This window comes from Rhamphochromis longiceps, linkage group LG16 (assembly GCF_057381845.1).
Source record: "Rhamphochromis longiceps isolate RC_006_pf linkage group LG16, R_longiceps_female_GT1.1, whole genome shotgun sequence".
NCBI lineage: Eukaryota > Metazoa > Chordata > Actinopteri > Cichliformes > Cichlidae > Rhamphochromis > Rhamphochromis longiceps.
Window position 1 is genome coordinate 3,014,527 of NC_140572.1, and position 20,502 is coordinate 3,035,028.

The 20,502-nt window shown below is 41.3% G+C and overlaps 1 protein-coding gene across 1 annotated transcript; it reads right to left on the reverse strand.

Moving 5' to 3' along the window:
- Nucleotides 1-7,897: 7,897 nt before the first annotated feature.
- dbi (diazepam binding inhibitor (GABA receptor modulator, acyl-CoA binding protein)) lies at nt 7,898-11,239 on the reverse strand. The gene is made up of 4 exons (XM_085385194.1): nt 11,094-11,239; nt 9,315-9,432; nt 8,875-8,937; nt 7,898-8,245 (listed from the first exon to the last, which is right to left on the reverse strand). The coding sequence occupies exons 1-4, from the start codon at nt 11,106-11,108 to the stop codon at nt 8,172-8,174; spliced, it is 270 nt and encodes an 89-aa protein (XP_085241320.1). The 5' UTR covers nt 11,109-11,239; the 3' UTR covers nt 7,898-8,171.
- Between the last annotated feature and the right edge of the window lie 9,263 nt (nt 11,240-20,502).

Here is a 20,502-nt window from a genome sequence, read left to right on the forward strand (position 1 = left end):
TGTTGTGGGCAGTCTGAAGTACACCTGTGCACTACTCATGATGTCAGATCAGCATCCTGATGTGGCACACCTGTGAGGTGGGATGGATTATCTCAATATAGCAGATGTGCCCACTACCACACATTTGGACTGATTTGTGACCACTGTTTGGGAGGGATGGTTATATTGTGTATCTGGAATGAATTTTAGGTCTCTACGTCCATCCTATGGGGAATGGGAGCAGTAACAAAGGTGTTGCGTTTATATTTTTGTTGAGTGTGTGTGTATATATATATATATATATACATATATATATATATATATATATATATATATATATATATATATATATATATATATATATATATAGTTTCCCATTCATAACTGTACAGTGTGTAAATGATGAAACAACATTATTTGGATATTGATAAGTATCTAAATAATTCTCTTCAGTGTCAGCCAGTTTCTGTTGGCTCGGTCTGGCCTCTGCTAAAGCAGGACACTGAGTGGACCTCTCCTGTTTGTTGTTTGAATATTTTAATTGAATTATCTGATGAATGATAATGCTGCTGAATATGAAGTCAGTTCTGTGGTTTTAGGAAGTAGAATTCTAGTATTTTATCTTTCTTAGCACTAGTTATATATAATATGTTGCAACATGCAGGATCTTGTTAATGTTTTATGAGAACTTGCAAAATAAAATGTGAGAATGTGTAAAACATGTTGAAAAAAATTAAATGCTAATGTAACAAGTGTCACCTGGCAGTTTGTTGCTCTCTGCCAGGTGATTGGCTGAAGAGCTGTGAAAAGGTACTGGGTGTGTGGGGTGAGGTCAGCGCTCTTCTGTGGAAAAAACCCAGAGGCGATTAATTGACTCGGGTGCGAGTGGGTCTACTGTTGGTAAGAGACTTTTGCCATTTTGTTTGGATCATTTGTTATTGTAGGTGCTGATTTTTGATGTGTGTCGTTGGACTTTTTTAGTGTGACCACGAGTTTTAATGGAAGAATTGATCAAGCCCTAGATCGACTGCGCGCAGGGAGACTGATCAGTATTGTAGGTATATTGAGTGTGTTTTAGCTTTTGAATGGTTTCATAAAATTGATATTTTATTGGGTAATATTTTAATCGATAGTGTTGTTTGTGTTTTTCAGCTGCGCTGTCTCTGATGTCCTTTTTTTTTCGTTCTTTTGATTGATTTGGAATTTTGTTTGTGTTGTCCGTCCAGCTGTAAAGACGGTTATTGATTGGGAGTGAGTTGTGTAAGGGCGGACTAACCTCCTTCTTTGTTTTTTTGTTTATTTGTTTGTGCCACTTCCCTTTATATTCCAGATTACAGGTCATGCATAGCGCTGCTTCCCAGCTGTGCTGAGACCCGAATTATTTGCAGAGCGTGCCACAGGTGAATCGATTGCAGTGTCGCTAAACGGGGTGTAACGCTTTGCAGTGTTGTGTAATTTTCACACCATTTGTGTGGTAAGTCTCATGTGCAGCTGGGATATCAGCAGGATGTGTTGTAAGTCCGGTCTGGAAATAACTGGGAATTTGTATGTTTAATTAATGTAATAAATAAATTATTATTGGCTGTGGCTACAATGTAGCTGCCATCACCAGTGTGTGAATGTGTGCGTGAATGGGTGGATGACTGGATATGTAAAGCGCTTTGGGGTCCTTGGGGACTAGTAAAGCGCTATATAAATACAGGCCATGAGATGGAAAAAGATAGTGTGCACTCGCCAGGTTGGAAAGTTATTTCCCAATATCTAAGAATCTGGGATTCAATTCCATTTTATTTATATAGCGCAAAGCACAACAACAGTTGATTAAGGCGCTTTATATGGTCAGGTAAAGACCCTACAATGACACAAAGCTCACCTTAAAGAGGAAGAAACGTCCAGCAGAACCAGACTCAGGGAGGGGCAGGGCCATCTAACTGGAGCAGACTGGAGCAGGACAGATAAAGGGATGTGTCCGAGTCTGTTGTGGTGAACAGAGAGCTAATCATTAAAGTAAGTCTACATAGGTAGACTGTAGGTAGTAAAATGTTCCAGCCGTGCCCTACTGGAAGGAGACTGGGGCAGATCCATGACTAGGGATGGGTATCGTTTAGGTTTTATCCGATACCGGTGCCAAACTGGTACTTTTGAAACGGTGCCGGTGCTTAACCCTTTAGAGCCGGCCGCTCTGTTTTGCGTAACTATTTTTAAATCCCGGTAGCTCTGCAACCACGTAAGCTAGCGCAATAATTTTTTTTGCATATGAAACCGGAGGAGTTGTGCTTACATCTTATGCCATCAGCTTGTCCTCGGTCACAGTTTCCTTCCACATATAGCTTTGCAAAAACTGCATAAAAAGCACTTGCAGCAACAAAAACATAATATTCCAGAAACACGCTTTGCCGATCCGATCAGCTGTTCATAACACTTCCCACGTTGGAATAGACGTCAGCGCGAACTTTTGCATGTCCGCCATTACCTGCCCGAAACCGGAAGTGACGTCATTTTCGCGGAAATGTAGTTTTTTTTACCATCAGGGCCTTATGAGCCTATACTGGTGTTTTTAAAAGTTATCTTTGACTTTATGACTTTCTGTGTCTTTTCTGGGATGCTTAGGACTCATATTGCACTGCTGGAAATAGTTTATTTTGATGCATATGCTGCTTTTTTGCAAATTTGCAGTATAATATCTATTTTAGTTTTTCCTGCAGAATATAAAAATTGGTGTATTTAAAAAATAAAACTATGAAGACACTCAAAACAAATTTCCTGTGGTAGGAAACTATTTTGTGCAACTTTTTTGTATTTACAGTTTTGAGGGATAAGCCTCTTAAATTTCTCTAACTAGAAATATATGTTAAAAAAAAACATTAACGATTTTCAATTTTTTTGTAGTTTATTGCACTTTTTTGCAATTTATGGTATCCCTCTTGGCTGGAAGCAGTGCCTAAACAATGGAAAAAACACAAACTTTATCCAAAAACCTCTCATGTTTAACTGTTTTCCACTTTTTCTTTGGTCATTTTAGCCTTTTTGGCCAGGGTGAAGGGAGCATCTGCCATCAAACAAGAAGACAGCTGCATGTAGCTATGAAGGTGTTTGCTAGTTCACCTTACATGCATTAATGTAATAACGTGGTTAGCCTACTCAACGCGAGTTACACACGAACAACATTAAGCTACTCACGCAGAGAAGAACGGCTGCTGCTGCATCATCATCCTCATCATTTCTGCTACACTGGCAGGGCTAGGGGCCAGGACTCTCCTCTTCGGGTTCTCGGGGGATGTTGCTAACTCCGGGTCCGATAACAGGCACCACACCCGCAGTAGATGTGCTCGGTGTGAGGTCTCGCAGCAAGCTATCAAATACGGCGCATTTCTCGGCTTTTAAAAAAAACGCTATGCGTCGCCAGGTGTTTCATCGGATTTGAGGTGTTACCTCCTTTGACAGTATCACAGTATCAGCTTAAAGCACTTGTTGCTGCTGAGTTTGCATATTTTGCTGTGAAGTACAGCCAGACTTTTGACCGCTTCGCCTTGGGCATTTTTAATCTGTAGCTCTGCCCTAAAAGAACGTACGTACCTGGGCCCGCCTACTATCCTCGGAAATGTAAAATGATTGGCTAGAATCTAAAGTGTATCACAGCTCAGGAAAAAAAGCACTGAAATAAAGCACCGAAATGTGCGCTGCTTTTCGGTTTGGTTACTACCGTTAATGTCAGAACCGGTGCCATCATGGCACCGGATACCGGTACCCATCCCTACCCATGACATTACAACTTGATATGAGAGTACAACTCTTGGCTGGCTTGGGAACTCACTGGGAGAGTAAGGTTTAGGTATCTCTGCTTAGACAGCTAGCCTTGCAGCTATGCAGCCCATTTGATTAAAAACTTAGGGACTTATAACCATTTCACTATGAAATAACAACTTATTTCATAAAGTAAACTTCATGTGCTTTATCTATAACAGCTCTCCTCTTGGGTACGAGATTGTGGATACAAGCAGCAGCAATGAGCTTCCTCTGAAAAGTGGCTGGCCTCTCCCTTAGAGATAGGGTGAGAAGTTCAGTCATCCGGGAGGGAGTAGAGCCGCTGCTCCTCCACATCGAAAGGAGCCAGCTGAGATGGTTCGGGTATCTGACAAGGATGCCTCCTGGGCGCCTCCTGGGTAAAGTGTTCCGGGCATGTCCCACTGGGAGGAGGCCCCGGGGCAGATCTAGGACGCGCTGGCGAGATTATATCTCTCGGCTGGCCTGGGAATGCCTTGGTGTTCCCCCGGACAAGCAGAAGGAGGTGGCTGGGGAGAGGGAGGTCTGGGCTTTTCTGCTTAGGCTGCTGCCCCCGCGACCCGGCCCTGGATAAGCAGAAGAAGATGGATGGATGGACTCTCTTCTGAATCACCTACTGATTATATTCACAGTATTTGTTCACTGAACAAACACTTCTTTAGGGATTTGCTACCTTAGCTTAGCTCATAGTCAACTCGCTAGCAAGATGGCCTCATTTTCCTGCTCAGTTTGGCAGATTTTTAGCTACACTTCGGCCTCCTTTTGTAATAATATAATAAATGTACCATTTTTACAGTTCTGCTCACTGAATTGGAGAATTGGAAAATACTGTAGCTAATCAGGCCCCTGTAGTCAGTTTGGACAAACGTAGTTTAGCCACCATTAGCTTCCCCCCCAAGAGATTGTCCCAAGCAGCCAGGAAAACAGGCTGGCTGGATTACGGTGAGGAGGAAGCATAGTCCTAAACAGAAGCCCCTGGTACACCACCAATCTATTCATGTCTCTAATTGTTTTTGCCCACTAGGAGAATACTTTGGTTATTTGCAATTCTATTTTGAGTCTTATGAAGTTAGCCATACAGTAAGGATTGTGCAAGGGGCGAGAGCAGGAAAGACTGAATGAAATTACAATTTACATTTTCAGTAATGACATCCGGTTACATCCATCAAAGTTTGCTAAAATTAATAATAATCAGTGTGTGTAACACTTGTCAGTTACCATGGAGTCACTGCCAAAGGTGGGAAGTAATGAAGTACAAATACTTCGTTACTGTATTTAAGTAGAATTTTCAGGTATCTGCACTTTACTTGAGTAGTTTTTTTCTGATAAATTTTTATAATTACTCCCTACATTTTTACACAAATATCTGTACTTTCTACTCCTTGGATTTTAAAAACAGGCTCGTTACATTTGTTTAATGCATCTGAGGGGAGTTATTATTTCAGCATTCAAACCTCAGAGTGATTTGATCCTAAACAGTAACATGTTCATGTGTTAATCACCAGGGGATGATGCATGAAAAGAGATGAAAGAGGCAAAACTGTGTGCCTTAGTCAGTCTCCATCAGCGTAACAAACATCAGCAAACACACAAACTGTTTGTGCGCAGCCTGTCGCACAATGTGTTGCTAGCTAAAGGTCCAGCTGCTGTATTTTAAAGAACTAACTTCACTCAGAGATGGAAGACGATAAGAAAGATGGGACAGGAAGAAGAGAGCTTAGATTTAAAGGTAAGGGCTGCTCAGTGGAAATGTGAAGCTTACATGTTAGTCCTTAAATCAAATATTGGGCCTGTACATGAAACATTGTGTTTTTTTATATTGCGAAACACAGTTGCAAAACAATCTCAGCAAGACTAACTGTGTTATTTAAAGGTTGCATGAAAATCCTCTGCAGGTTAGTGCAGGATAAACAGGTCAGTTTGCTGCACTGTGATGGATTTACAGTAAAGAGCAGTGTGTGACTGTTTCATGGTCAGAGTCAAGTCACATCAAGTCCTGCAGGTTTGAGGGTTTCCCCACCAGCTGAATCCCACTCTAACCCTTTCCCTACTCATTTTCCTGTTTAGAGGCAACGTCACTCTCTACAATGTAGGCAACAGAAAATAGAGCTATTTTTATTTTCCTGATGTTCTGCTTAAGTGATTCAAGCTGAGTAGCTTTAATTAGAAACAGTATTTAGAGTGAAAATAAGGTTTGCATTCAATATTGTTTTATTATTACATTAATATTGCACAAGGTTCAGTTAGTTTGGCATAGAAATAGGTGGTAGAAATGTTCATCATGGAGCTGTTTCTTACTTTCTTACTTTGAGTATATTTCAAAGCCAGTGCTTCAACTTTTACTAGAGTATTTTGAACTCTACTATAGACTAGTATAGAAGGGTAAACCACGCTATAACGTGGTTTACCCTTCATGGCCTCGATGATGTTTTTGTTGTGCAAGTTTGCATGGTTTTTTTTTGTTTTTTTTGACAGGGCATTGTGTTCTGCATCAGAGAAAAAAAGTAAAGAAAAGCATCTCTGGGTCCAGGCAGGAACCAGAGATGCTCTACAAACTGCTTTGTTCCCAACTGACACATCGTTAGTTGTGTGTCTTGATGTCTTTGAGCCCGAGTCTATATCTGCCCATAGCACAAGAGGACCCATGCAGTGGGCAGTCCTCTTCAAGTGTCTCTGTGTCAGACCTGTAGACATCGAGCTCATTGAGTCTTTAGATAATCCAGATTTAAAAATGCATACAGAAGGTTTATGGTGATTGGAGAACCAGTGAAGTACATACACCCTAATATGGGATCTTCCAAACTCACACATGAGGTGCACATAACATTGTTGGTTGCGATCACAGCCATTGTGAACAACTGACCACTTCTGCCTGTGTCCAGGGATCCTACAGATTCACACCTGTTTCATTGCTTACTCAGAAAGTAGATCCATGTGATCCAAGTTTGACCATAAAGACAAAAGTGTCACAGGGTCCAAAGCTTGTCTCTTACACTCAAACTGTTCTATGACGTCATCAGAGACTATTACCTTGTTCCTCTTCTTAGTTCTATGAAGCATCTTGAGGCATCTTTTGTTGTGATTTGGCGCTATATAAATAAAACTGAATTGAATTATATTGAGTTCTTCTTCACCACAGCCATTAAGTTTTTTTTTTCACAAAATCCACCACATCCTGTCATTCTGCATTTCTGTGTAGACAATTGTTATCCTTTATTTATCCACGTAAACGTCTCAATGAGATTGAAATTGTTTTTATACCAAAACACACAGATAAGCAGGAAACAATCCAAGTAGAGTTTTATAGATATAAAAAACAACCAATGGGGAAGTCTCTGGATACGCAAAAATAGCCACTTAGCAACAGGACACAACAGTGGTTTACATTCCACAGTCAGTAATAAAATGTAAGGCACAAATTGTTATTAAATTGTTAAATTTGGATTACACAGCATTCATCACGGTAAATGTCTTTCTGAAAGTGCTGTAACTAATTAGAACTAATGCTAAACCACATCCAAGTCTTTATGGCCTCTAATTTTCTGCTTCTACTTTCAGCTAAAACTGAGGTTATTGTACTCGGCCCAGTATGGTATCCAATTAGATTCCTGCTCTGGGTGGCATTACCTTGGGTTACTAATAGCCTGTAATTTGTAATTATCAGGACGTCCTAAAAATCTCCTTTATCTCTGATATTTGGCTTCTCTTCATTGGCTCCGTTAAATCCAGGATCAGAATTTAAATCCTTCCCATTACATAATAATAATGATAATAATAATCAGGCCCCATAACTTTATAATACTTTATCACCCTATTAGAGCAGCTCACTCTTAGACTGGGGGCTTACTTATGGTTTGGGTATTTCAATGTAGAATGGGAGGCAGAGCCTTCTCTCTGGCTCTCTTCCACGCCTTGCCTTCCTCGTCTTCCTCCACTCAAGCCTGGTTCTGCTGGAGGTTGTTTCCTGTTATGGAGTTTTTCCTTCCCACTGTAGCCAAAGCTCATGACGGGGTGTTCTCTCTTTTCTTTGCAACATAAAGTGCCATGAGGCAACTGTTGTTGTGATTTGGTGCCATATAAATAAAATTAAATTGAACTGAACAAATACTTAAAAAAAAAAGCTGAAGATCTAAAATCACACTTTCAGGTTACTGTTTATTGAAATGACAGGACTTTCTGCAGAAACACATGAATACTGAAACCTGATATATACACAGTTTAAATGTGTCCATCGGCAGCTACTTGGGTCAGTTTCTAGGACTAGAAGCCATCCACCAGGTGTTCATGTGAGCTGTTTACGGACACACTTGTTGAGTTTTAAGGCGTTTTAACGGTGCAGGGATGGAGACTGGTGCCAGTCACAGTCCACGGAGCAGATTTCCCGGCCAGTTGGTCGTCATCACACAGCATTATATTCCATATTTCTGCTTTAGCTCCTCCACCAGGCTGATGTACTCGTTCATGGCGTTCTCATTGCTCTTACCTTACAGACAAATTAAAAATGTGTTATGGAGGGAAAAAAAGACAGACAGACTTAATGAACAAGCTAGTCCTGCTTTTACTTTCAGAGACTCTTTTTCATAGTTTGTTGACATGAGGACTCAAAGCCCTGCTTGACAAACTCAACACTACAACAACTCATGCAGTCCTGAAAGGGGGCTGCATGCAGCCGAGTACAATATGCAATAATCCAATTTACTACAAAGGATGAGGAACGCACCAGCCCAACTTTTTTTTAATCAAATGAGCTGCACTCCTAACTCTGAGGAAATCATCCTTTATGTTTAAGGTAACATCAACTTATTCAGCCTTTATGCAATAAAATGTACTGAAATTGTACTTTTAGTAAAATAATAAAGGACAACAAGAAAACAAAAAATTAACAAATTTGTAATTCATTTTTAATTAATGAATATAAATAAACTTAACATTTATTTTAGGTTTATTTATATTAGGTCATATTTTTAGAATTACAGCTGGATATATTTCAAGTAAGCGTTCACTTTAAACATCATTTAAACACATCCATTTCCTTCCATTTATCTGGGGCCAGGTCACAGGGACCTGACCCAGACCCCCCTCTCCACAGCCACCACCTCCATTCTTACTCACCCTTCTGCTTCTCCCAGGCATCCCATTTAGCTTTCCCAGTGAAATCAAACATCCCTGGACGAGCTTCAAAGACAAACAAAGCAAATTAAACAATTTAGTGGAATCCCGTGTAATGCAGGTCAAATAAATATAGGACACATTCATTAAGGCCCAGCGTCTTCAGTACAGAGCAAAGGGCTGCATTACATTGCAACACAAAAACATAAACACTACTGATAATTATCTAGAATATTTACATTTATGTGGAAATCTGAAAGTGAAACCACGATACACAGGAGCAGATCTAGCTCCTCAGAGAGTCTGTAGTACAGGTGTACGTCATGCATGTGCCAGTGGTTCTTATAGGGTGCATGTTCAGCGTAGCCAGTGTCAGACTCTTATCAACAGTTTGTGTGACAGCAGTAACAGTGCTGAGCGCAGTATCATTTGAAATTTCTCACCTGTGTTCACATCACCCACGGTGGCCTGCTTGAACAGCGAGTAGATCTGCAACATCTCCTCATCAGTCGGCTTCGCCTTCAGCTGCTTGACCTCTGCTGCTGCTTCATCAAACTTAGTCTGTAGAAGACAGGACGACAACGTTGGGACAGTGCTACGTGCAAAAGGTAGATTTTTTTCTTCCCAGCTGGAAGAGGAAGGACTTCTTAACACAGCTTTTCCACACATCCCTGTTTTACACTGGATGCTTATACTATTTTAATTTGCACACAGAAAGAAAAAACTAAATGTACCAGGGTCAAAATTATTAGACCTCTTGTGCTGAGAGACAAAGCGACTGTCCGGGCCCAGTTTGCTGCTGACTGCTTGAAATCAAATTGTCACGTCCTTCTTTCTTAATGATTCCTTCTGCCTGGAAGAGATTCTACCAGGTCCATCCCCACAGCATAAGACTGCCATCAAAGTGTTTCACTGTGGGAATGGGGTTCTTTGGGGTTGTACACCGCCCTTCTTTCATAAAACATCTCTATGACCAAAAGGGCTCTAGCTTAATCTCAAAGGATGTGTTTCCAGTACGTGCAATCTTACTCCAGATTGCCCATGGCATACTTCAGTCTGGACTGAAGGTGAAGTTTTTAATACTGCGAGTAAATAGAAGATAAAACTCTGTTTTAAAGTGGAAACACTTCATGCATGAAGGCTAATTTACCCCAGAGCCTTCCTCCTCGGCACAGTTTTCATTTATAAAGCTTTACAAAACCAAATATCACGGCTAACAGGTGGATTTTCCTGTGTCAGTGCAGCCAGCCAAACCACAAAGAACCGCTTACTGCTTAAGAGAGAGAGTGGAAGTCGACTGTATATAATTCCCCCTGACGATCAATAAAGTATTCTGATATCCTTAAATTCTGTAGACAAAACTGATTGTTACAGCTTGGGGAAATACAAAAGTGACCCCTTAGTCCCGCTGTTTTCCCTGAGTTATGGTTACACAGTTTCGAGAGCACGTGGTGCTCCATGGTGTAAATTAGCCTTTACACATGATGTGCTTTATGTCCAAGTTAACTTGATTTGAGTATTACAAAGCACATCAGTGAACACCAACGTTCAGTGCTATGGGTTAATAGAAAGGTCCGTTTTTGTGGGCTGACCTGGTCATTTTTTTTCTGAAATAATTTGTTATTGTGTTCAAAAGAAAACTGGGATGTTTATAAATGACATTTAGGAAATGCTTCACTTCCTCTGCATAAAAGTAAAATCAGGATAGAGAATCAGTCTAGTCCAACCAGACAGTGAAACACTGTTTTATAACTCGCAAGTGATCGGTGCAATAAAGAACCGTTTTACTCGAGCTTACATCACATTTGCCTTTACCCAGTTTGCTCACATGGTTGCGACATTGGAGCTGCCCCATTCTTGGCTAAGTGGGCTGAAGGGCAGACTGAAGAAGACGTTATAAATGCCCAGTGGGGTGATTTTTCTGAAGTCGTACTCCAGATCAGTCTGCTTCCTGCACAAACACTACAGACATGAAGAAAAGCTGCATCGGGACAATAGCTCCCCCGCAGCCATTGTTACACACCGACTTTTTCTGCGCCCTCGGGCTGCATGAGCTGCTCTGTAGCTGCTAACAAGTCGTTGAACAAAGACTCCGCACAGCTGTCTGGGATGCTTTCACTTCAGGACACACGGCCTGCAGCTAAACCGCTACATCAGCTAACGGTCTTCCTTAACAGAAGGCGGCGGAATATAAACCAGTAATTTTATTCTTTTATACAGACCTGGAGCTCAGCCATGCTCGGTTAGTAGACAAACATAAGCCGGGGACTTGACTGTCAAACCATTTCCTCCTTCACGCCCTCCTTCCTATTGGCTAAACCAATAACGTACCTCGGCCGTTCACTGGATGACGTGACCGCAATTGGAACCAATCATGTACTTACAACCAGAGCAGTCGTGTCAGCGGGGTTCAGGATTCACGCTGTCACGTGATACCCGGAGACTTATGCCAAAAAGTGATCGTCCAACAACACGTGATTTCCAATGTTTGTATGATGTCTTTACTCATATTGGTAAATAGACTGCACTCGGCAGGATTTACAAAGGAGTTATATATCCAGTGTATAGCCAGTCCGGTCCTTTTGGCCACTTAAAATATGTTTACTAAACTCTTATTTTATGTGTTATCATTTCTGCTGCCCTCATGGCCAGATCTCACTTAAAAAATGAAGTTTTAATGTCAACGAGACTTTTTTTTAACTGCTTAAATAAGGGACACTGCCAACAGCTAATTGCGACTTCTACCTTGTAACAGGAATGTTGTTTGTGGCTCAGATGGCTTGATATCATACACGAGGCATACATTACACATATGGTTCAAATATTACAGACTAACAAGTTATTTGTAGCATTTTAAATGCGAGCAATCAATCAGTTTTTGGCAGACGATCACTATTTGGTACAACACTAGCAGTGCTTTCTGGAAAAACTATTAATGCATTGATTTACAATATACAATACTATATACAATTGTGTATGTGGATGCAGCAATATATATGCACTTTAACAGTAAACTATGTGAGGATTTGCCTGAACAGTTACTGTTACAGAATTATTCTCTAATTCTGTAATATTGGATAAAACGCCAGTTATTGTCCTGCTAATGGTAACCGTGAACTGTACAGAACAAGTTCATTTTATCTGGGTGAGTTTTACTTTTAAACCTCTTATTGTCTTCAAGAGCACATCTCAGTCTTGTGTGCTGCTATATCTAGATTATATTGCTAACTTCAAGAACTATTGCAAGGCTACATAAAAACAAGGTCCATTATGGTGACTGGAGACCCGAAACACGAGACATGCATTTATCCCCGCTTGCCAGTACATGATCTCCAACACCCCCAGATGGTAAGACAGGCATTGAGATGCCACCTCAACAGTAAGCTGTAAATATATATGGCCTGCCAGATACCCAGCTGGAACAATAAGCTGGTCACAAAAGGACATAAATGCGACTTGAAAATTCTATAAAATTCATGGACTTCTCCACCCAAGGTCTAGCACCCTAAGACATATGAGCAACAGACAGAGAGAGAGTGAGGATTAGTGCGTGTCAGAGGCATGCATGAATACATCAGGAAGATGAAGCCCTGAGATGAACTGTGCCTCAGGGAGCTGAGGACAGACAGTGATAAGGAGCATGAAGAGGAACTACACTACATTACCAAAAGTATTTGCTCATCTGCCTTGTAATATTTTGGCTCACATTTTGCAGCTATAACGGCTTCAGCTCTTTTAAGAAGCTTTTCCACAACACTAAAAATAACTATTTAAATAAACATAAAGAAATAAGGAATCATTAATTCAATAATGATCCACATGATTAAATTGCTTTATTTTATTTATTTATTTTTACTCTTTATTTTGAGTCAACATAAAAGAAGGGTAACAGTTCTCAACCACTGAAGTGGCATTAAGCCCTTTATATAGTGTCCATTTCCACCAGGTCCGTTCGAAGGCATCCAGTTTGATTCGTCATAGAAACTTCAGTTTATCTCCTCCATTATTTCACTTTCAGCGACTCCTTTTCAGCCAGTTCTTGTGATAACTTTCTTCACAGCCACAGTCATTATTTTAAACATGTAGATGTTCTCTTTTTTAATCGTACCTTCTGGGATCTGTCAGTGTGAACTTCCCAGGGATCCACAGGTCTTAAGTCCGTCTATCAGCTCGGCAACATCTGACCAGCATGGTTGTAGTTTATCACATGACCAAAAGAAGTGTAGGTGATTGGCCTTAATATGACCACATTCTCTCCAACATTGTTTTTTTTTTTTTGCTTTAACGTGTTTGCTTTTAATATAAACTGTAATAAATGTACGGAATCCATAATCTTTCCGAGTTGGTCGTTGTCCCCTTTGAGGTCGGACCTCAGGTCTTTCAGAAGGTCACTCGGTGTTACGTCAGTCCAGGGTAGCCTTGGAGTTTCAGGTGGGCTAGAGTTAGCTTGCAGTGCTACTTCACTGGCTTTCGATGCTGATTTTCTTTTGATATTTTTGCATGGTTTATTTGCCTCTTGTGAATCAGTTTCCCCTTTTATACCAATAGCGAATGATGAATCAACTTGTTTACTGGAGTTGAGTCCAACTTAATTTCATTGAGTTGATTCCTACAAATGACAATTTTCCAACAAAAGAACTTAATGCTAATAGAAAGCAATTTATCAAAGTTGAAATCTGTTTCATGATTATTTTAAGTTCATGGTGTGATTAGAGTTATTCTTTGGATTGTTCAACATCAAGTCCAGAGTCTGGTTAACATAAAACTTTAATGGACTTATAACAACTTTCACATAGCTGCCACTCCATCCATCCTCTTCTGATTATCCTTATCAGGGTTGCAGGGGCGTCTGGAGCCTATCCCAGCTGTCATAGAGGCAGGGTACACCCTGGACAGGTCGCCAGTCTAACACATAGAGACAGACAACTATTCATACACACAGGCAATTTAGAATCACCAATAAACCAAACCCCACTAACAATTTAGTCTTCAGTCTTTGGACTGTGGGAGGCAGCCAGAGTACCCAGAGAAAACTTACACACACACATCATGCAAACTCCACACAGGCTTTTCTGTGTGGACAGTTAGTGGATTTGAACTCAGAAACTTCTTGGTGAAAGGAAAGAGTGCTAACCTTTAATGAGGTTTGAAATCTCGCATGATCGTGTGACATGACGAGTCCAGACAACTAACCACTCTTTCTGGATTGTATCACATCATCTCAACAAGAATAAATTTAACAAGTGTTAAGTTGTTGAATTTCATGCAGATTGTATATGATTTAATTATGTTCACCACAGAAACATATAATTATTTTGTTCAAATTCCAAGTTAGACTCTTGTAAACATAATAACCACCCAATTTCACTTTTTGAATGAAGGTTTAGTACTGCGTTTATGGGAACATTTGATCGTTCATCAGTGCATTTATGACGACAGGACATTTGTGAAGCATTGCCTCCTATAACAGTACCACACCGGAAGTTCTTGAGAGCACCCACTGTGGCCATGGAAGTGATTGGATGGGTGAGTGGATACGTTTGGTAATACAGTGTATCCACCGGCATGTTTGTATACTCGTGTCTTCAACCCAGCTGCAATGGCCGCGGCGCAACATACCAAAAAACAAGAGATGCACGTCTGACCGATGCACATAGCACCTGCGACACAAGCAATGTGTGGTCATCATAAAAATGGCCCAAGGAAGCAGACACAGGCTTCTCCTGAGTGGTGGTTTCAAATTCAGCAGGTTCAGACTGATTGGTTTAAATCCAGTCTTTAAGTCTGACGTCATTAGCCGTGTCCGGTCCCAAACTCTGGTGCAGGTCCATAAGTCAAGCGAACACTGCAACATCACTGAGAGTTGAAAAATGGTCTAAATTCTTTCATCTGTAATAAAATGATCAGCGTTGCTGCTCTACCAGGTGTAACAATTAAGTTTAACATCCAGGCATCCATGAAAACAGGATTTATGACATTTAACAGAGTTAGAAGTTAGCAGGGAGTTAGCTCGCTAGCTTCCATCTAAATACAATATAGCATGTCCTGACTGAGGGATTTCTGAAACAAAATAAGACGTACAGCTCTGCTATCACTTCTGACATAAATTAAGACAGAAAACTAAACAGCAGTGACGTTTGTAGGGTTACTGAAGTCGGGCTAGCTGATATGTAACGATGTGCTACGTGGTGGCTAGCTACACAGCTACATTAGCATAACATAAACACAGTGAAGCTGGAGGATGAATGCTAATTTTTTACCACTCGATAAAAGTTAACATGAGGGTTCCCGATGGTTAGGGACAAATGCAATCGCATGGCAGGATGCTGTAAACTATAGGTGTCAAACTCTGGCCCGCGGGCCAAATTTGGCCCGCAGCCTAATTACATTTGGCCCGCGAAGCCATACCAAATTACTATTAGAGCTGGCCTACTGGTATTATACAGCTAATATATATATTGTTTAGTATTAAGCTTTGCTTGTTCCATATTGAGTTTTTCAGCTAAACTTGTTTGAGTCCATAAGAAAAGATTCATTCTTATATCTGGAGGAAGATTTTTTTTTTCAATAAATATTAATGTTAGCCCGCGACTTTGTTCCATTTTGAATTTTGGCCCACTGTGTATTTGAGTTTGACACCCCTGCTGTAAACGGACCAAACTCCAGTCGGGAGAACAACAGAGATAATCCATCCACAATACGCCGTTAGTTATTAATATACTGCTGCATGGGCTGGGCTGTAGCTACATCTAAGGTTTTGAAAACTGAACTTTAAAATGATTAGGGTAATAAAAACCTTGAGAGGCAGACAGTGATCACTGACTGTTTTTAGGGGCTTGTTGAGATTAAATACACTCAACAAAAATATAAACGCAACACCTTTGTTACTGCTCCCATTCCCCATGGGATGGACGTAGAGACCTAAAATTCATTCCAGATACACAATATAACCATCCCTCCCAAACAGTGGTCACAAATCAGTCCAAATGTGTGGTAGTGGGCACATCTGCTATATTGAGATAATCCATCCCACCTCACAGGTGTGCCACATCAGGATGCTGATCTGACATCATGAGTAGTGCACAGGTGTACTTCAGACTGCCCACAACAAAAGGCCACCCTGGAATGTGCAGTTTTTTGCGCTATTGGGGGTCTGGGGACCCAGAACCGGTCAGTATCTGGTGTGACCACCATTTGCCTCATGCAGTGCAACACATCGTCGCATGGAGTCTATCAGATTGTCAATTGTGGCCTGTGGAATGTTGGTCCACTCCACTTCAATGGCTGTGCGAGGTTGTTGGATATTCGTGGGAACTGGTACACGCTGTCGTATACGCCGGTCAAGCACATCCCGAACATGCTCAATGGGTGACATGTCCGGTGAGTATGCTGGCCATGCAAGAACTGGGACATTCTCAGCTGCCATCTGCCCTGAACAATGTGAACCATGATTCATCCGTGAAGCGCACACCTCTCCAACGTGCCAGACGCCATCGAATGTGAGCATTTGCCCACACAAGTCTGTTACGGCGACGAGCTGGAGTCAGGTCAAGACCCCGATGAGGACGACGGGCATGCAGTTGAGCGTCCATGAGACGGTTTCTGACAGTTTGTGCAGAAATTGTTTGGTTGTGCAAACCAATTGTTCCAGCAGCTGTCTGGGTGGCTGGTCTCAGATGATCTTGGAGGTGAACCTGCTGGATGTGGAGGTCCTGGGCTGGTGTGGTTACACGAGGTCTGCGGTTGTGAGGCCGGTTGGATGTGCTGCCATATTCTCTGAAACGCCTGTGGAGACGGCTTATGGTTGAGAAATGAACATTCAATGCACGGGCGACAGATCAGGGGCCTGTTCTTCGTACCGCGCTAAGTAAGTTAGCTGGATTTGATTGTTGACGATTTCGCGTGATCCTGGATCGTTCGGTTCCCCGAAGCCCATCCGGGACTTGCTGTCATAGCAACAGAGCCGTAAGCGTAAACCTGCTGGGGAGCAGGTTTACTTTATGTAAACAGGATTAGATCGCGGCCACGCAGGTATGTCCGCGTCATTCATACGAAAGCAACAGCGATATTCCACCACTGTTTCACCATAAATAAATAACATCACTGTAACCAAAGATAATGCAGCACTTGATCCTTTTATTGATTTCACACAGATACATACAGGTCATTCCCTAAAAAAGGGAAATGTACTATTAACATTCTATTACATGTATGTGATTATTACAGATGTAATTCATATTTCAGAGTAGTAATTGTAAATTACTTCGTGTAATCAAGATGAGAGACCACGGCTATAAAAGCGAAGGTGGATTTGGGAAGTCTGTCGCAGTCATATCCTGTCCGTATACGCGAGCAACCCATTGCGGAAGGTGCAAGATTGATAAGGAGAGTCCTCAGAATTCAGCGTATATTGCGGGACAGACAGGATCCTTTAGCTCAGCGCGACAGTGTGCTCATAGAGAGATATCGATTTTCCCGTGAGGGTATTATTTACTTAACCAACTTGTTGACGAGGGGGTGCAGGACCACCACCTGTCTTTTTTTTTGCTCTGCCCTTTTCTTGGTTGCTGTTATGAACAAACAAACAGAGTATTCCAGGGTCTCTTTCCAAGAGATGACAAGCAATATAAGTGATAAATATTACCATTCTGTAGAATATTCTTATATTTCACTTTTACTTGTTCCCATGTTCTAGTGGGTCCTGTTGTGGCTCTAATGTGAAAGGGGATATAATATAACATATTATAATATAATATAATGTAATATAATATTGGATAATATGGTGTGATATGATAATTCTACCCTACCGCCTACTGGTGTTGGCCAGAGGGGCCGATGGCGCAATATGGCAGCCTGGCTTCTGTCAGTCTGCCCCAGGGGAGCTGTGGCTACAACCGTAGCTGCCTCCACCAGTGTGTGAATGTGAGAGTGACTGAATAGTGGCATTGTAAAGCGCTTTGGGTGCCTTGAAAAGCGCTATATAAAACCACTCCATTATTATTGTTATTATTGAATTACTTACGAGTTTGATTTGTCAGCAACTTTCTGCCAGCCCTCTCTCCTTGCTTTTGCAGCCTTTGCAGTGTTCCCTTGCGTTTTAATTAAACTCTGAAACTCCTGAAATCCCTCAATCAAGAGTTCTTGCTCTGCTGCCGAAAAATACCGAGCGCGCTCCTTCGACATTTTCGCCGACCAATCAAAGGGTTGCCGATCAATGTTTCTACTATCGATGCGTAGCCCCTGTTGGGCCACCCAGTGATCTCACATTACTTCATCCAGCTATACTAATCGTCAACAACAGGTGTGTTCGGGGAACCGGAATAGCGAGCTCAGAGTTAGCGCGATGATTTGGTCTTGGATGTTTCATTTGATCTTGGATGTAGTAAGCGACGTACGAAGCACAGGGCCCTGGTTGACATTCCTGCTGTCAGCATGCCAATTGCACGCTCCCTCATTGCTTGTGGCATCTGTGGCATTTTGCTGTGGGCAGTCTGAGGTACACCTGTGCACTACTCATGGTGTCAGATCAGCATCCTGATGTGGCACACCTGTGAGGTGGGATGGATTATCTCAATATAGCAGATGTGCCCACTACCACACATTTGGACTGATTTGTGACCACTGTTTGGGAGGGATGGTTATATTGTGTATCTGGAATGAATTTTAGGTCTCTACGTCCATCCCATGGGGAATGGGAGCAAAAACAAAAGTGTTGCGTTTATATTTTTGTTGAGTGTAGAACAAGATACAAAGCACTAAAACATGTTAAAAACACAACAGCCTTATTAAATGCAGAGTCGTTTGGACCCGAAAGCAGGATTCGTCACGTCATCACTTGTGTACTGGATACACACACACACGCAACCCACCTGTGAGAGAACGTGTGTGTTTGTCTGTGTCCATGTTTGTAAACATTGTTATAAATATGAACATGCACCTGTGTGTGTGTTTGTGTCAGAGGGGTGTTTACAAACAATCACAATCAGAAACATCCTGCTTAGAGTTTATAGAGTCACACTGAGCTGACTTCAGATCTGTGTCATTTATTTCAGCACGTCTTTTTTCAGTTTTTGGTACTGTTGCATTTTACACTCACGCTCGACATTTTGGTGATCTTATGCAAGTTCATTCAATAAGTTTAAATTTGAATATTTCAAATATTTTAGCATGTTTTGTGCTAGAGAAAAAATTAAAACTTTTTCCCAAGACCTTGGATTATTAAAATATTACTAGATTGTTTTCTATATTGTTTTATATCTTGTATGGTTTTCAAACAATGACAGTTTAAGTTTTGAAGAATTTGATTTTTCATGAATCACCCCGTCCACTGCATAATCGCCTGCTGTTGAGGTTGACAATCTAAAAAAATGACTTTTCCACGCTCAAACTTTCTGCCCTGCGAGTTTAATTTGAACTCACTTAGTCAGACTGCTTAATTGACATAGAAACACAGAGTCATACACTCTCACAACACTGTGTGTCTGTATCTATACTTGTAAATGGTTTTAGGTGGGGATGTGCACGTGTGTGTGTGTGTGTGTGAGGGGCAGGGGGTTTTACAAAGTGCCACCAATCAGAGGCATGTTTTTGGTTTTATTTAGCACATTTTCAGTTTTTGGGACTCCTACTTCAAATAAAATACATTAACTCTGCTTTGACTATAACGTGATGAGTTAAGAGTGTAAAAAACCTCAGATAATCATTATGTGAAGGCAAACGTTAGAACAGAGTCTCAGACTTAAATGAGCTGTGGCCATTGCTGGCACTGTCATCTCATTGGAGGGCCGCAGTTTTTTTGTGCTACTTGAACACTAAACAAACAAGAAAACAACCACAAATATTTCTGGAAACGTGGTGTTTGTTCTTTTAAAATTAAAAATATTGTATAAAAAGACAAAACTGCAAACGTGAAGGCAGTTTCCCCCTCACTCTTTACTAATCGAAGCCTTTCATTGAAGCAAATAAACACATTGGTCCTCTCTGCCTGTCCACACACGTGGCAGCACTTCTATCATTTTGCTCGTATTTAACAAAATAAAATTGCAGACATGAGTGTCCACATGAGTGTTTGCCTGTCACTGAACTAACACATTCGGTCATTTGGAGAATTTGTTTTAACATTGCACTCAACAAACAAATCCTCCCTAACAAACGTCACTTCAAGGGCCAAATTGCATTACATTCCATCACATCAATACACGGGCTGCAAGTAGGGGTGACGTGGGCTGCATGCGGGCCCCAGGCCACGAGTTTGAGACCCTTGTATTAGAACAATTGAGGAACTTCCCAAGAACATTATAGAGAATTCTGAGTCTGACAGACTTTATTCCATCCATTGTTGCTTCAAACGTTCCCCCCCCCCCCCAAACAACAAAAATGGGAGGAGCTTCTCAGTGAAAGTGTGTCTGTGGGTGTAGACCTTTGTGTCGTTTTCAGAGTCATAGAAGGGTACAGGGTCTCTGGTACAGACAGTCATACTGTATGAGTCCTTTAAAATGTGAAACAAACTCCAAAGCTCTACGAGGTTCACTCAGTTTATACGGATGACGAGCTTCAAGAGAATCCTAAAGTTTCATGTAACTTCTTCTATTTCACATTTATTGAAACGAATGTTCCCCTGAGAACAGTCAA